The sequence below is a fragment of the Mus caroli genome, unplaced genomic scaffold (genome assembly GCF_978045245.1).
Source record: "Mus caroli unplaced genomic scaffold, Mus_caroli_1 scaffold_4, whole genome shotgun sequence".
NCBI lineage: Eukaryota > Metazoa > Chordata > Mammalia > Rodentia > Muridae > Mus > Mus caroli.
The window spans coordinates 116,421,979-116,439,139 of NW_028227259.1; the positions used below are offsets into that span (position 1 = coordinate 116,421,979).

The 17,161-nt window shown below is 51.7% G+C and overlaps 1 protein-coding gene across 2 annotated transcripts in view; it reads left to right on the top strand.

The window, feature by feature from the left end:
• Nucleotides 1-9,658, top strand: part of Tpst2 (tyrosylprotein sulfotransferase 2) — a 38,338-nt gene extending 28,680 nt beyond the window's left edge. For both annotated transcript variants that reach the window (XM_021162365.2, XM_021162366.3), the window contains exons 3-7: nucleotides 1,932-2,843; nucleotides 4,105-4,303; nucleotides 6,105-6,155; nucleotides 7,697-7,745; nucleotides 9,208-9,658. In XM_021162365.2, the coding sequence (XP_021018024.1) occupies nucleotides 1,963-2,843; nucleotides 4,105-4,303; nucleotides 6,105-6,155; nucleotides 7,697-7,738 (1,173 nt within the window). In that variant the 5' untranslated portion in view covers nucleotides 1,932-1,962 and the 3' untranslated portion in view covers nucleotides 7,739-7,745; nucleotides 9,208-9,658. The remainder of the gene's footprint in view (nucleotides 1-1,931; nucleotides 2,844-4,104; nucleotides 4,304-6,104; nucleotides 6,156-7,696; nucleotides 7,746-9,207) is intronic.
• The last annotated feature ends 7,503 nt before the right edge of the window (nucleotides 9,659-17,161 follow it).

The window sequence follows — 17,161 nt, forward strand, 5'->3', positions numbered from 1 at the left end:
GATCTCAGCGAGGGGCTCAGTTGCAGCAAGCCTTTGCTGCCCTTCTCAGAGGACCTGTCACCTCCCGGTGTGAGCCCACAATGCTGGCAGAGTTAGAAGTGATAGCCCAGGGTAAATCTGGAACCACCCAGCTGATTCCAGCAAGAGGCCAAGAGGAATAAAGCAGAAGATTCAGGCTCAGAGACCCTGGGGGCAAGGCAGAGAACACACAGCATCCCCCCATGGTCTGTACTGCCCTCCAGAAATCCAGGCAGAGGCTGAGAGTAGCTGGCTCTACTTTTCATAGGAAACCCCTGTCTGAAGAAGTACTGCTGGGTTTCTAATCTCTAGTCAGCAAGGCCTTGGGAGGGGGGGGGGTTGTTACCTTTCCTGATCCAAGCAGTCCCCAGCCGCCTGGTCCTGGAGCCGAGCAGGTGCCCTGGAATGGCTATGGGCCTGGCCTGGGCCTTTGCTCCATCCTTATTCCCTTCTTCCCTTCCCTGCAGCCCAGTAGCCCTCTCTCCACTCCTCCCCAGCACCCTGCTGTGATCGGATCCTGCTGCGCTAGCTCCCAGCTGGGACAACATTTCCTCCCCTCTGGGTCCTTCCAGCAGCAGCCAGCTCATTATAACACTAAGCATGTCCCCTGTGAGTTCCCCACTTGTTCACGAGGACCTGGACTGTGGAGGCCACTGTCTTGGCTGCTTGTCTCCTCTCTCACCTGGGCTTGGTGCATGGACTTGAGTGCCAACAAGTCCCAAGTGCAGGTGGAGGGGAGGACAGACATGCCCTGCTATGATGGGGGGATTGGGGCTAGTACTAAAGGAGACCACCCCTGATGTGGGGCACAGAGGCAGCCCAGTCTGGATCCTGGCTTGGCTGCTTTCTTGTTGGGTAACTGTGGGCATCTCTCCTAGCCTCATTCCCTCCTCTGTGCCAGGTCCTGGTCATTCAGACACTCATCCCATCATTATTAACTGAGCAGTAATGAGCGAGTTCGGGCAAGGAGCTGAGAACACAGTCCCCTGTCCGTGCTGCAGGGAACAGGCAGGCCTGTGGGCTATTCCCATGTGCTTGCTTGCTTTTTCCAAGACAGGACCTCCTGTATTTCAGGCTGGTCTCAAACTCTTGATCTTTTTGCCTTCACCTCCCACATGCCAGATGTTATAACCATTAGGCACCATGCCTGTTTTATATGGACCTGGGGGTCAAACCCAGGGCTTTGCACATGCTGGGCAGGCACTCCACCCACTGAGCTACATCCCCAGCTGGAAGCACCTGCACTTCCAGACCAGACCATGGTTGCCTGATATGGCTAGTGAGAAATTAAGCCCAGCTTGGGTTGGAGGAGACACAGCCAGACTCAGGCTGTGACGATTTTTTTATCAAGTGCTATCAGACTTTGTATACCCCTATCAGAAGCAGAATATAGTGGAAATTGCCAGGATCAATACAGTTGTAGTTGCCGGGATACAATGATGTAAGCTGTACAGGGCACATAAGATTAATGTCTGAGACCAATACTCCTGTCAGAGGAAATCAGAGTGGCCTGAATATGACACACGCCTCTCAAGGCAGCAAAGCCAGGCTCACTCCATGGTTCCCTGCACCCACCCCGATTTGTTTGTTTGTTTAAATACACACAGGCTTAAACTTGAAATCTTCCTGCCTCGGCTTCCCAAGTAGCTTGCTTACAGGCCTGTGCTGGTGTTTCTAACATTTTAATAATAACCACCGTCACTGCCCTCTGTCATCAGATAGCCAACTCAATCACTGATACAGAACTCCAGCTCACCAAGATCCCACACAGCCATAGTGGTGAGAGGGTTGAATCTTGCTGTCCACCTGAGGCTCTGAGGCCACCGTGGTCCCCTGGGGGGAGGGGAGAAGCACCAACCCAGCATCCTGTTTGTGTCCCTATGGGCCTGCTGACACCGCCCCTCTCTCCACAGATGCATACCAGGTGGGCCTGCTGACCCGTCCATGAGGCGGGCCCCCTGGCTGGGCCTGCGACCCTGGCTGGGCATGCGCCTGTCGGTGCGTAAGGTGCTGCTGGCCGCCGGCTGTGCTCTGGCCCTGGTGCTCGCTGTGCAGCTTGGGCAGCAAGTACTGGAGTGCCGGGCGGTGCTCGGGGGCACACGGAACCCACGGAGGATGCGGCCGGAGCAGGAGGAACTGGTGATGCTCGGCGCCGACCACGTGGAATACCGCTACGGCAAGGCCATGCCACTCATCTTCGTGGGCGGCGTGCCACGCAGCGGCACCACGCTCATGCGCGCCATGTTGGACGCACACCCGGAGGTGCGCTGTGGGGAGGAGACGCGCATCATCCCTCGTGTGCTGGCCATGCGGCAGGCCTGGACCAAGTCTGGCCGTGAGAAGCTGCGGCTGGATGAGGCAGGTGTGACAGATGAGGTGCTGGATGCGGCCATGCAGGCCTTCATTCTGGAGGTGATCGCCAAGCACGGAGAGCCAGCCCGCGTGCTGTGTAACAAGGACCCCTTCACACTGAAGTCATCCGTCTACCTGGCACGCCTGTTCCCCAACTCCAAATTCCTGCTAATGGTGCGTGACGGCCGGGCGTCCGTGCACTCCATGATCACGCGCAAGGTCACCATCGCCGGCTTTGACCTCAGCAGCTACCGAGACTGCCTCACCAAGTGGAACAAGGCCATCGAGGTGATGTACGCACAGTGCATGGAGGTGGGCAGGGACAAGTGCCTGCCCGTGTACTACGAGCAGTTGGTGCTGCACCCCCGGCGCTCACTCAAACGCATCCTGGACTTCTTGGGCATCGCCTGGAGTGACACAGTCCTGCACCACGAGGACCTCATTGGCAAGCCTGGGGGCGTCTCCTTGTCCAAGTGAGTGGGGCCCCACAGCTCCTCCCAGGCCCCAGGCGGCAGGTCAAGTCTGCCCTTCCTGAGCTGTGCTACCTTAGGCAAGTGTCTGTGCCTCTCTGAGCTTCAGCATCCTTCTGTTTGATTGGGAAAGAGTTGGGAATCGGGTCTCTCCTCCCCTGTAGCTGTCCGTCTTGTGCTGTTGAAGAGCACAGATAATACTCAGGAATCGCGTGTTGCAGACAGAAGGCCAGGCACCTACGGGAAGCTGGCATCCCCTGGACCTTCAGCCTCCACAGTAGGATTTGATGTTTTTTTTTTTTTTTCCAAGGCCAAGCTGCCCATGTTAATTGTAGATAGGACAAGTTATTTTTAAGGAAGCACAGGCAGGGCTAGCAGTATGGCTCAGTAAGTAAAGGGGCTTGTAGTACAAGCCTAGAAACTGAGTTTAATACCCAGAACCTACATAAAAGCAGAACGAGAGAAGCGACTCCACCAGGTTGACCTCTGACCTCCACACATGCACCATGGACCTACCCAGACCTTGTACATCAGACGCACACACACACACACACACACATACACACACACACACTAAAAATAAATAAACAAATTAAAAAACCACAAATAAAAGAGGAGCTAGGGGATGGCTTAGTGGCTGTAACATGCTTGCCGCTCACCGTGCAAATGTGGCGGCTGAGTTCAGCAGATCCAGCACCCACATAAAAGTCACCCACACGTGGTTGCCAGGGCTTGTCTCGTGAGTCCAAAGGGGCAGAAGGCAGATCCTGGAGGGTCCCTGGCCAGCCTAACCGGGCACAATGAAGTTAGTGAGACGGCCAAAAAGCAAAGTGGAGAAGTGATGGAGGACATCCACACCTGGAGGCTTTGTGAATACTCGTGAAAGACATGTGCACGTATGCACACAGGGGCATATGTACACGTGTATACACATGCACTCATACATGTTCACACAGGCAGGTGCACACACAGGCATGTGCACACATGCAATACATGTGTGCACACATGTACACGGGCATGTACACACGTATACATCATGCGAACACACATGCATACACATACATGTGAACTGCATCACTAGAGCACATGGCTCCTGACCACAGCTCCGCTTCTTCATACATGCAGCTTCCATGAGTCACAGCTCCCTGACAGTGCCCTCATAGCTGATGGGGAAGGGCACAGGGGTGCCCACCCATCCTGCTGCCCCATAGCCTCTGAGCAGGGAGTGTCCCCCAACCTGACAAGACTTGTCCTCTCTCCGCAGGATTGAGCGGTCCACGGACCAGGTCATCAAACCGGTGAACTTGGAAGCTCTCTCCAAGTGGACTGGCCACATCCCTAGAGATGTGGTGAGGGATATGGCTCAGATTGCCCCCATGCTGGCCCGGCTTGGCTATGACCCATATGCGAATCCGCCCAACTACGGGAACCCCGACCCCATTGTTATCAACAACACACACCGGGTGAGTGTGCACACATTGGAGAGTGTGAGCAGTTGTGTGCGCACACAGGAGAGTGAGCAAAGGCTCCGGCAGGAGGGGGACTCCAGCCTCAGGCTCCTGACCATCGTGTGTTCTGCCTGATGGAAATAATGCACAGATGCAGGGTTTCCCCTTTGGCTTGGCCAAAAGGAAGCTCAAGGCCCACAGGTGTCCCCTCGCCCTGTTCCTCTCAGAGCAGATCTGTTTTTGCCTCCAGTCTTACTTCACTGCATTTCCTGTTTCCCTGGCTACTCGTGTTCACGTGTAGTCCTGTTTACCCTTTCCTTTCTGCTGTCTCCCTGGCTCTGGGTGTGTGTGTGGATGTGTGTGTCCCTTCGAGTCTTGCAAGCAAACGCACGTAAAGAAAGAGTGGACACACTATTGTTCCCTCAGTTGTCATGTTGATTTCTCAGACTGGGAGCTGTTGAATTCCCTGTTCTCTATGGTGGAGATGGTTCAGGGGAAGTAGGTGGCTCTAGCACAGGCATGTTGCAAGAACAGGTCACTAGGTCACAGTCAAGTCTGCTTGGAGTCACCCAGCCCCTTGAGTGGTTTGAGCAGCTGACTTATGTCAATTAAAAATAAGAGTCTAGGTGCGGTCTGCTGGTGGAGTCCTTACCCAGCATGCCCGAGGCTCTGGGTTCCATCCCAAGTAACAATAGTCTAGAGCCCTCACAGTAACAGAAAGCCAGCCCTGGGCATCCAGAAGCATCCACAGCCCTTTTTTTCCATGTGTGTGAATGCAGTTGTGTGTGTGTGCCATGGGGTCGGGTCTAAAGCTCCCAAGAAAAGTCAGTTTCTTTTATACAGAATAGGAATCCTAGTGGATGCTGCTGTTGGATCAATCAGATCAATTGTGAGTTTCTGGCCTTGGCAAGGGCCCCCTGTCTTGATCTCCACGGTGTTCAGTCCCCATGGCAAAGGGACACCTCCAAGAAAATGCCATGTGGGAGCCAGTGGTTAGGCATGGGTGCTTGAGTGCTGCAGGCCGTCTGTCTCACCGTCGTGAGCCCTGGGCCTCGGTAGCTCTGTGATAAGAGTTGCACTCATGAGATTGTTCCAGTGTGGTTGGTTACTGTGGCTGCAAGCCGCAGGTGGCTGTGTCACAGGAGCTAGGCCACAGTCAGGGCACCGTCCACACCCTCAAGGCTTCAGTCTTACCCTCTGCCTGAGTACTTTCTCTTCTCTGACTAAGCTGGCTGGTTTTACTCGTACTTCGGGTCTCATCCCTTATGTGGTTGCAGAAACCCAGGGTCACTCCCAACTACACCCCTCTGCCTCACTGCCTTCCTGCCACATCCCATGGCTTCACAAGCCTGTGGTGTGGTTCATGAGCACTGTTACCTGCAAATCATCTGCGCCCCTGTTGGGAATAGAGGCTACAAGGGAACAAGAACTCCAGTCCCCTGATTAACACTGTCCCGTGTATGTAGAAAATAGGAGGCACTCAGTAAATGTTGCTGAAGGAAGATGGACAGATAGATGGATGGGTGGATGGGTGGACAGATGGGTGATAGATAGATGGACAGACTGATGGATTTGTGATGACTATATGGAATGATGGGTAGATGGGTGGGTTGATAGGATACATAGATGAATGGAGGGGAGGGGTGGGGACAAGAAATGTGTACCTGACAGGTGGATGGAGAGACAGACGGATGGTGGAGGGACAGATGTATGGGTGGAGGGACATATGTATGGGTGGTTGGATAGATGTGTCAGTGATGACCTGGATTTTACTCCCTGCCACTTCCCCCACAGTGACACTTATATTCTTTCCTAGGTCTTGAAAGGAGACTATAAAACGCCAGCCAATCTGAAAGGATATTTTCAGGTTAGAAAGTCAAAGTGGGGTTCTGCTTTTTGTTTCCCTGGCTGGGCCCCAGCTCAGAATTGGTCCATAGCTACACCACGTTGCCCTGGATGGATGGATAATGAATGGGTGGGTGGGTGGATGGATGGATGGATGGGTAGATGGATAGATAGGTGGATGCATGGATGGATGCATGGATGGATGGATGGATGGATGGATGGATGGATGGATGGATGATGGATGGGTGGGTGGATGGATGGATGGATGGATGGGTGGGTGGATGGATGGATGGGCAGGGCAGCGGATGACACTTCCCTGTCATAAGCCTAGGTAGTACTGGGTCAGGAGTGTCCGTAAGTGACTCATCCAGCCACAGTCAATCTCAGCAGTCTTTTTCTTGAGCCCCCTGTCCTCTGGCTGGAAGGTGCCTGGAGTCTGTGAGGACTTGATGTTTCTAACTTGAACCCCATCCACTTAAGGGGACAGTTACCAAGCACAATCCCCAGACACACTTTTCTAGAGCCGCAGGATCACAGGGCGTGTGGCCAAGTGGCCACAAGCCAGAGCCAGGTTTCCCTCAGTTCCCCACAGCTGGGCCCACCATCCTGAGGTACCCCTGAGGGTCCATCAGTGCAATGTCAGGATTAGCAGAGCTTCACCATCTGACAGCATGGGCTTTACTCTGCTAACATGATGCTCCTCTGGGGGCTGAGAGGCTGCCCTTCAAATGGTGGGATGGTCCTGAGACGAGTCACCTCGCGTGCCTGTTTGTTTTAGCATGTATGGTAGTGCATGTGTGTACATGTGATTACATGTTCACGTGCGAGGTGCAAACATCAGGCATCTTTCTTGATCTCTACCTTCTATTGTGAGGCAGAGTCTCACAGTGAATCTGGGGTTCACCGATTGGGCTGCACCAGCAGGCCAGCAAGCCCCAGGCATCCTCCTGCCTCCACCTTCCCAGCTGTGTGCCCCTTGTCTAGGTGGTTGGTGCTGGGGTCTGAACTCAGATCCTCAGGCTTGCATGCCAAGCACTTCAGCTGAGCATTCATTTTAGAAAAACAAAGCATGGGACCAGCCTATGGAAGTCGGCATTTTAATGGTCAGGTTATCAGTGTCGCAGTTCAGGGACAGCGGCTTTTGGCTCACTGTGTACATGTTTGTGCTGATTGTGCTTCTGTGGCATGCCCTGCTGTCCTGGGAGTCCCCTGTCTGCTGGATGAGGCGCTGACCCTGTTGGACGAGCACATTGTATTTACTGATGTGCCGAGCTACCCAGCTCAGATGCTTCCTTCCCATGAGTTCTGGATGTCCTATGTGGGGACCAAAACAAAAACAAAAACACCAAACGTGTTCTCTTAGATCACAGCTTTTAAGGACCGGGCTGGCACTGAGGGTGGGGCCTGGGAGTGTGGAACAGATGGGTACAAACAAAATATGGCCCCTGTCACCTAGGAGCTCCTAGGGACACAGCTACTGTCGCCTGTCTTGAGCACAGTGCCTCCTTAGAAGGGAAAAGTGAACCCAGTCACCCACCACTTGGTCTTCCCGTCTCCCTGCAGGTGAACCAGAACAGCACCTCCCCACACCTAGGAAGTTCGTGATTTCCAGGTGAGCTTTCCCCGCCTCGCCACAGAGCCTGCCAGCCCTGGCTGAGGTACCCGTCCTTTAAACCCTCTCTCTCTCTCGGATATGTCCACTAAGGTGGACAGACCCAGCCCCATCTCGTTTCCATGGTGACAGGCTAGGAAGCTATTTATAGAATGGAGGCTTACTCTGGGCTCTGGATTGGTGGGGGAGGGGGTTAATAGGGAATCAATGCTAGACCAAAGCAAAAGGAGGTTTTCTCCTGCTGGGAAGGAGCTGGAGGACCATGGAGATAGCGATCCTAAGCCTCACAGATACATGGTACAGCCTGTTGTATCCACCCAGATAAACAGCCTCAGCCTTAGCTCAGGGCAGCCAGTGTTCTCCGTAGTCATTGTTGGGCTCCTCTAAGAGTGTATGAGGGAGGTGTCAGGCCAAATGCTGCTCTGCACGAAAGAGACAAGAGGCCCACAGCTCCATCCCTGCAGAGAGCTCCATAGCCTTCTGTGTCACACAGCGGGAGGCTGGCTTCCTTCAGTCCTTTGTGCGGCCTCGGCACTGTCAGAGTGACTTTAGGTGCCTATTTCACTGAGAGGTCGGGAAAGGGATTTTGATCTGGGATGTCCAGACTCTGTGACTGTCAGGACTCCCTTGGTGGCTGTGCTGATGGCTTCACTCCAGAGAAAAGAGTACGGAAGAGAACCCCACCCCCTGACTGCTTCCCTCACCTCCTGCCATTCTGTTCGGATCCCAGACCAGCCTACAGCCAGTGCTAACCTGATTGGCCTTTAGATGAGATGCCACATACAGGGTTCACCAGCCAGCCCTGTGTGGATTGGCCCGGAATGGGTGTATCAATACCTCTTTTCTCTGAAACTCACTGTATCAAACACATCACTTTCTGAAGGGTTGGGGCTGTTGAAGCCAAGACTTCATGCAGCAATGCTCAGGCCTGGTTCATGCAGGCAGGAGATCTACCGAGGAGCTGTATTCTGCCCTCTTTTACATTGAGATGGGAAGATGGGACCTCACAGAGCCTGCCCACTGTGGCCTTGAACTCACTCTGTAGCCTCAACAGCCCTCAGAGAAGAGGATCTTTGAGGCCAGGTTAAAATGTAGATGAGAACCCAAGAGCCAGTTTTAAATATAGATTCTCCCTGGCCATCTGGTGTGTGTGTGTGTGTGTGTGTGTGTGTGTGTGTGTGTGTGTGTACGTACATGTGTGTACTGCACACCTGCACCCACATGTGCACAGACACACTAAAAATAAACTAGGTCCCATGTGACCATGTATACCTTTAATCTTATCACTTAGGAGGCAGAGTGGGCCAGATCTCTGTGAATTCTAGGCCAGCCTGGTCTACATATGGAGTTCTAGTACAGCCAGTGTTATTCAGCAAGACCTTGACTCAAAAAAACAAATAAAATAAACAAGCAGAAACTCTATTCCAGCGTTGCGGCGCTGACACCACCTCCCCCTTCTCAGTCCCCGCAGGGCTCAGACCTGCACACGGAAGCTGGACTAACCCAAGCACATGGCTTGCTCTCAGTCACGCCGGGCGGGGCCTGCCGGGTTGGAGCATTCGTATATCTCGGCCGAGGCGGGCTTGGAACCTCCGCTCCAGGACAGCACTGAGGAGGGAGAGACTACTTCCGCTTCAGAAACTTGGAGATTTTCTAATTTTTCTCTCCTTGGGAACTTTTTTTTTAAAGAATTGAATTTGCTATCTTCCCTAATGGACAGACCCCTTGGTGACCTCATCTCCTGGGACAAGACCCGAGACCCGTGCCTCTCCTTGACTGAACGTTGAACTCAAAGGATCTATTTAAGAGTTTAATATATGGGCTCTCCTTGCTCTAGTCCTACTCAGTTTCACAGAGAAAAGAAATTAATTATTTGAATAAAGTAGACAGGCTGCTGTCTGTGCCTTACTTCACACGAGTGAGTAGGTTTCTTCTCTTCCTCACAAGTGGGAACTGGTGATGCTGTAGAACATGGCGACACTGCTGCTGCAGCCACCGCTGGGCTCACAGGCAGAGTCCAGAAGGATCACTGGGGGGTAAAGTTTGTGTGCACATGGGTAATTCTCTCCATGAGGATGAATGACAACAAGGACTAGCGGGTCAGACAGCCAGGTTTCTTTGGAGATGAAGCAAGCCGACTTGACAGATCATATCCACCAGCCCCTCTGAAGCATGTGGCCTGAGGCTGGCTCTGCCCTCTGGAGGGTGTGGGCTGGGGCTCCCTTCTTACATGGTTTTTCTTGCAGACCTTATAGACACTTCTCTGAGGGAAAATGTACCAGGCGATCTCTCTGGAAACACCAAAGACCCATTTTCTTTTAGCCCCGGGCCTGCTGGGTGGTCCCTAGATGCTCTGTAACCAGCTGGACCAAGAACAACTTCATAAGAGCTCAGAAGCTTTGCCTGGCTTCCTGGGAGCAGCCATGAGGCTTAGGGAGGCCATGGCTTGCAGAGTCCTGGGGGTATAGATTTTAGAGGCAGGCTGATTTTGTGTTGCTCCCATACCTGACGTAAGCAACAGCAGATTTATGTTGGCCCATAGTTCCCATCATGGCAGGACGCATGCAACAGACTTCAAGTCACAGTTGGCAGTGAAGCTAGAAAGGGAGTCCCAGGACTCAATTGGTTGCCCTTCCTCTTGAGTCTGACCCCCAGCTGTGGGATGCTGCTGCCCACATGCAGGGCTAGTCTCTTTCTTTTAGCTCGCCTGAGTGTGTCTGAAAAAGTCCCTGCAGACATCCAGAGCTCTGGTCAGGCGATCTCCCAGGTGCCTCTACACTCAGCCTCAGGCGATTACTAACAACGATCAAGGGTGACAGGGCCGATGTTCCTGTGCCGCAGCGTCTGACTCTTCTTCCAACTAGTGAGAGGTAGCCAGGCCTCTGAGGTGTGTTGGCACACATGTACTACATACTACGTGTAGAGGTCAGAAGACAGCTTGTGGGAGTCTTCACCACGTGTAGGGCCAGGGACTGAATTGAGGTAGTCAGACTCAGCAACAAGCACCTTTACCTGTGGCTTCTGAGAGTTTTCTGTTCATTCTGTGACATCCTCAGTTTGCCTGGTGTGCCTCCTTCCACACGACCCCTGCCCTGCTGATACCAGGCACTCCTGGCACACACATCCATGGAGCCTGCCCCTGCAGCCTCTGCTGGGCATTTACAGGATCAGCCAAGTGTGACTAATACCTGAGAAAACTGTTGACTGCTTGGCCTGCTTCTGGTCAGGTGAGCCAAGCACGGTGTACCCTAGTGAAAGCCAGGCTAGACAATTTGAAACCCTGTCTTGAATTTTTTTCAATCTTTTTAATGTTTAATTCTGTGTATGTGTTTGTGGGCTCGGGCATGTGTGGGATACACACAGCCACACATGGCTTTACATGGGTGCAGAGGTTCCAAACTCATCCTTCATACACGAGAGTATGTTTTCCACAGTGTTCTACTGTATGAGGCATTGTTAAGTCATGGAGAGGAGATTCAAAGTACAAAGGCCAGGGAGGGTTCGATCCCTGGGATCCATGGAAAGCTGGAATACGTTAGAAGTAATAGAGCTTCCGTGCATCCTCCTCAAGGTTCACACCCGTGCGCCTGACATCCAGTTGCAGGAGGGGTCACAGCAGTGGCTGTGTACCTGCCCATGGTTACAGAGTTTTTAATCAACTGCTTCTGTTATTGTTGACAGCCTGTGCCCGTCAGCTCCTCTGGAGAACTTAGTAATTTCCGTTTTTGAAAGCTGGTGAGAGGGGGTCTGTGGGTAAGATTCCTTCCTGGGGGAGGTGTGAACAGTGTCCCCCCCCCCAATCCTGACAAACCAGGATCCCACCACAGTTCACCCTGGGAACCAAAACATAAGAAGCATGGGGGAGGGACTGCTGGCAGCCGTGTGAGTGCCTCGGAGCAGACAGTGGGAAGTCCTCACACACGTATGGATAGTAAACTTCCCTTAGTCTTTCCTGCCTTTATCCAGCCCCTCCTTGGGGCTCTGGGCCAAGTACAGTTAGGACAAGATCTCAGACAATGCTTGGGAGGGCCCAGTAACTTCCCACTCTGAGGGAAAGTCCACGGTCAACAAGCCTGAGTATGGTGATCGTGTGAGCAGACACAGCTGCTCTCTTGCAGATGGCTGCACTTTGGCTTGGAGACAAGCACCTCACAAGAGACACTTGCCACAAAGCAGGGTGATGTTCATCCCAGGAACCCACTTGGTGGAAGAGAACCAATAACTAACTCCTTCAAGTTGACTTCTGACATCTCCATTCTCTCTCTCTCTCTCTCTCTCTCTCTCTCTCTCTCTCTCTCACACACACACACACACACACATACACTAGTGCATGCACACACATGAACGAATACAGCACAGAGGGTGGAGGGAGAGGAGGGAGGGAGAGAAAAAATAAATTTAAAAATTAAACAAAACTCTCAAAGCTGGGTATGACACACATCTGCAGTCCTAATACAGGCAGGAAGATCGAAAGTTCAAGGCCAGCCTTGGCTACATGGTGAGTTCTATCTCAAAAGGCAAGACAAACCTGGACTGTTGATTCATGACTTTAATCCTAGCATGCAGGTGGGCAGAGACAGATGGATCTCTGAATTTGAGACCAGCCTGGACTACATAGTGGAGCTCCAATCTCAAGTTTAATGTGTGTGTGTGTGTGTATTTATATATATTCATTCTTGAGCTGATATTTTTGATTCTTGGGGCTCAGTGATAGAGTACTTACCTAGCATGCATCAGGTCCTGCCCCCAGCATACACACCAACCCTTCCTGGGCTACTGCACAGATGACTAGGGAGATCCAATGGTTAATTTTAACTTGCCACAAACTAGAGTATCGACCCTCCCCTGCAGAACTGTCCTGGTTGCCTTGATTGACATGGGAAGACCAACCTTAATTGTGGATGGTACCTCTGGCAGCCATCTCAATGAAGAGAGATAAGGAAATGAAAATCATCTGCCTTCTGCTCTTATGGCCTCCCTGACACTGCCGGGTTGACTGACATCAGAACTGGAGCCTGGGCTTCCATTGTGCACTGACCAGCAGCTTTCCAGGAGCCTTCCAGAGTATTGGAAGCAGATGAGATGGTGGAGGTAGGTACCAGCCCAGGGAATGGGCAACTGCTGGGTTGTCCGGTCTCAGATGTGAGACAGTGGTTGATATTATTGTAACATAAGCTGACTTAATCAGTTCGTTTGCTGTATCTATTCATCCTGTTGACTCCACTCCTCTAGAGAACCCTGACTAGTACGATGAGTAAGAGGCCTGCTCTGTAATCTCCAGGACCTGAGTTTGAATCCCTGGCCCTCACAAATCTGGGCGTGTATGTATGTGCCTGTAGTCCCAACCCTGAGGTGGTGGCAGTGACACATGGATCTTGAGAACTTGGTGGCTAGCCAGTCCCACTGACAGAGTGAACTTCAGGTTCAATGAGAACTTACCTCAAGGCAATAATATGGAGAGTACGCATGCACATGGTCATTTGCACCCACACATCTGTGCATGCATCACACACACACACACACACACACACACACACACACACACACCATATAACACACAATACTAACCTGTCTGTCTTGGTTAGGGTTTTACTGCTGTGAACAGAGACCATGACCATGGCAAGTCTTATAAAGAACATTTAATTGGGGCTGGTTTACAGGTTCAGAGGTTCAGTCCATTATCATCAAGGCAGGAACATGGCAGCATCCATGCAGGCATGGTGCAGGAGGAGCTGAGAGTTCTACATCTTCATCTGAAGGCTGCTAGCAGAAGACTGGCTTCCAGGCAACCAGGGTGAGGATCTTAAAACCCATGTCCAGCCGGGGCGTGGTGGCGCACGCCTTTAATCCCAGCACTCGGGAGGCAGAGGCAGGCGGATTTCTGAGTTCGAGGCCAGCCTGGTCTACAAAGTGAGTTCCAGGACAGCCAGGGCTATACAGAGAAACCCTGTCTCGAAAAAAAAAAAAAAAAAAACCAACAAAAAAACCAAAAAAACAACCACAGTGTGTCCACAGTGTGACACACCTACTCCAGAAAGGCCACACCTACTCCAACAGAGCCACACCTCCTCCAACAGGGCCATACCTACTCCATCAGGACCACTCCTCCAACAAGGCCACATTTACTCCAACAGGGCCATACCCACTCCAACAAGGCTACACCTCCTCCAACAGGGCCACACCTATTCCAACAGGGCCACACCTTCTAATAGTGCCACTCCCTGGGCTGAGCGCGTACAAACCACCACATCTTTGGCTCACATATTTGATCCCAGCACTCAGGAGGCAGAGGCAGGGGATCTCTGTGAATTGATGCCAAACCTTAGCAAGCTCTAAGCCAGCCAGGAGACAACATCAAAAACCCCTTCCTATATGTATCCAAAAAGGAGCCCCTGTCTCCAAGGATGAACACTCCTAGGGGCACAGGAGGCTCATGGCTGGGCAGCAGAAAACATTCAGATCTTCCCCGTGCCTCCCGCTGGGCTGTGTGCAGAGAGCTATCTTTGTGGCACCTTTGGTTTTGAGTAAAGCTCCAATGGCAGACACTGACAGTCTTGCCTTCCAGAAGTTTCCTCATTCTTAGCCAGAGTGCCCGGAGGCTTCCTGAATACCTAGTAGGTGGTCTCTACACTCATAGCAGAGCTTCCTTACCACATGGCGGCCTAAGATAATCAGGCTTCCCATAGTGTCCAGGCTTCCCTGAACAGATGTTTCAGCAGTGACTGGTAATTTTTCTTTTTCTTTTTTTAAATTTTTTTTTCTTTTTTTTTTTAATTTATTTATTTGACGCATGCCTTTAATCCCAGCACTTGGGAGGCAGAGGCAGGCGGATTTCTGAGTTCGAGGCCAGCCTGGTCTACAAAGTGAGTGCCAGGACAGCCAGGGCTACACAGAGAAACCCTGTCTCGAAAAACCAAAAAAAAAAAAAATATATTTATTTGATGTATATGAGTATACTGTAGCTGTCTTTAGACACACCAGAAGAAGGCATTAGATCCCATTACAAGATGATTGTGAGCCATCATGTGGTCGCTGGGAATCGAACTGAGGACCTCTGGAAGAGCAGTCAGTGCTCTTAACCACTGAGCCATCTCTCCAGCCCTGGCAATTTCTCAAAATGAGCCTGCAGTCTTCTGCTTCAGTTTACCTGGAGTCCTCCCTCCGTGAAGAGATAGAAGAATACACAGAGGGGGGAGGGGAGAGTCACTTATAGAGGGGAAGGCAGACAGACACAGGGCATCCCCTCAGACACGCTCATTGTAAGAAACACACTGAGTAGGCAGAGGTCGTTCCTTTGGTACTGCCCACTAGTTGTTGAGCTAGGTTCTCTAGCTGGCCTGGAACTGGCCCAGGAGGCTAGATCGGCTGATAAGCAAGCCTGAAAGATTCCACTATCTCTGCCTACCCAGGGCTGAGATTAAATGTGCCTGCCTTCAGCCCACTCTGTAGACCAGGTTGGCTTCCAACTCAGAGATCTGCCTGCCTGTCTCCCAATCGCTGGGACTTAAGGTGTGCGCCACCACACCTAGCTTAGGTCCTCAGGCTTTGAAGGCAAGCTTTTACCCATCAAGCTACTTCCCCAGCACACCTGTGTGCTTTAAGACTTTTTCTAAATATTTTTATTTTTATATGCATGGCTGTTTTGTCCATGTGCATGTCTGCGGACCTGCATGCGTGCCTGGTGCTCAGGGAGGCAGAAGAGGGCACTGGAGCTGCCTCTGGAACTGGACTTCCAGACAGTTGTAAGCCACTGTGTGGGTGCTGGTAACTGAACCCAGGTCCTGGGCAAGAGAAAGAAGTGCTGCTCTAAGTGCTGAGCTGTGTCTCCAACCCCTCCGCCACACCATGGGTGCCTCCAAGAGTCCTGGCTTTGCAGATCTCATCAGGCAAGCCAGCTCTCTGTAGCGCAGGGCCTCCTGAGAGACAAACCGTGCGCAGAGCATTTTAAGGGAAACCAGGTTTGCTGATCTCAGCCCATCTGGGTTTCCAATCCTGCCAAGTTCAGTACATCGTGTCTATTTTTGTAACAGACTTCAGAATAGGAACGGGACCTGTGCCACGGCATAATGTCACCACCGTCCTAAGAAAAAGTACATGTGCTAGACTTTAAATATATCAGCCTTAAAATTGCCACCTAAGGATTGTTTCTATGGTACCAGCCTATTTAAAGTTGTAACTGAGCCAGGCTCCCCACACCCGACACCATCTTTTGAGTGGATGAAGAAACTGCACGGGGAGTGGTCAGGAGCATGGGTAGTGGGATGGCAATGGAGGCACTCTGTGTTATCTTAGAGAAGAAAGTGGATATCTTGAAGCTGATCTCCTGCATTGCTGGGTTCAGGCCTGGTTCTGTTCTTCAACTTGCTGCACGATGCAAACATTTGCCCTCTTCCATGGATGGGGGCGGGAGGGATGAACCGTGGGTGTCTGAGGGCCCTGTCATACTCCTGATGAGCCTTGTTGTTTATAATCCCCATCTGAGACAGCTACAAGTGTGAGTACCTCCCTGGGAATCTAGACACAGGCCTGGATGTCCCTAAGTCCCAAGGCTAGTATTCGAATTGAGACATCTTTGGGCGGGGGTGGGTTCCATACAGCGTTTTAGGCAACAGGCTGTGTAACCCTAGCTGTCCTGGAACTCACTCTGTACACCAGGCTGGTCTCAAGCTCAGAGGTCCTCTTGCCTTTACCTGCCAAGTGCTGGGATTAAAGGCGTGTGATGCTTCCATCCGGCCTTGAACTGAGAAATCTTGATGAGAAAAGGGCATAGCAACAACCTTTGAGGTTGGGGGCTTTCCATGTAGAGTGAAGTCGCTGGCTTAAGTTCCAGGGTCTCCTGTCACTTCTAAGAAAGAAAGAAAGAAAGAAAGAAAGAAAGAAAGAAAGAAAGAAAGAAAGAAAGAAAGAAAGAAAGAAAGAAAGAAAGAAAGAAAGAAAGAGAAAGAAGGGAGGGAGGGAGGGAGGGAGGAAGGAAGGAAGGAAGGAAGGAAGGAAGGAAGGAAGGAAGGAAGGAAGGAATAAACTAGCTGTGATGGCTATGGCTTTTCTCAGTTGTCAACTTGATTGTGTCTAGAATGAACTACACTCCAGAAATTGGGGGGGGGGGCACCTGTGATCCCCATCTTGAGGGAGGAAGACAACATGCCTTCCATCTGGATCTTGAGACTGGAAGACCTTGCTGCTTTTGATGCAGATCTTGAGGTGGGATGACACACGCTCTTATTCGGGATCAGCACACACCTTCAGTCTGGGCCACACCTTCTGCTGGAGGCCTATAAAAGGATAATGGAGGAAGGAGGATTTGTTCATCTTTGTCTGCTTGCACTCCCTTTGCCCACACATCCATTGGACTCCCTACTTCTTCAGGATTCCAGCTTATAGAGCAGACCAGCTGAGACACTCAGCCTTGTGGTACT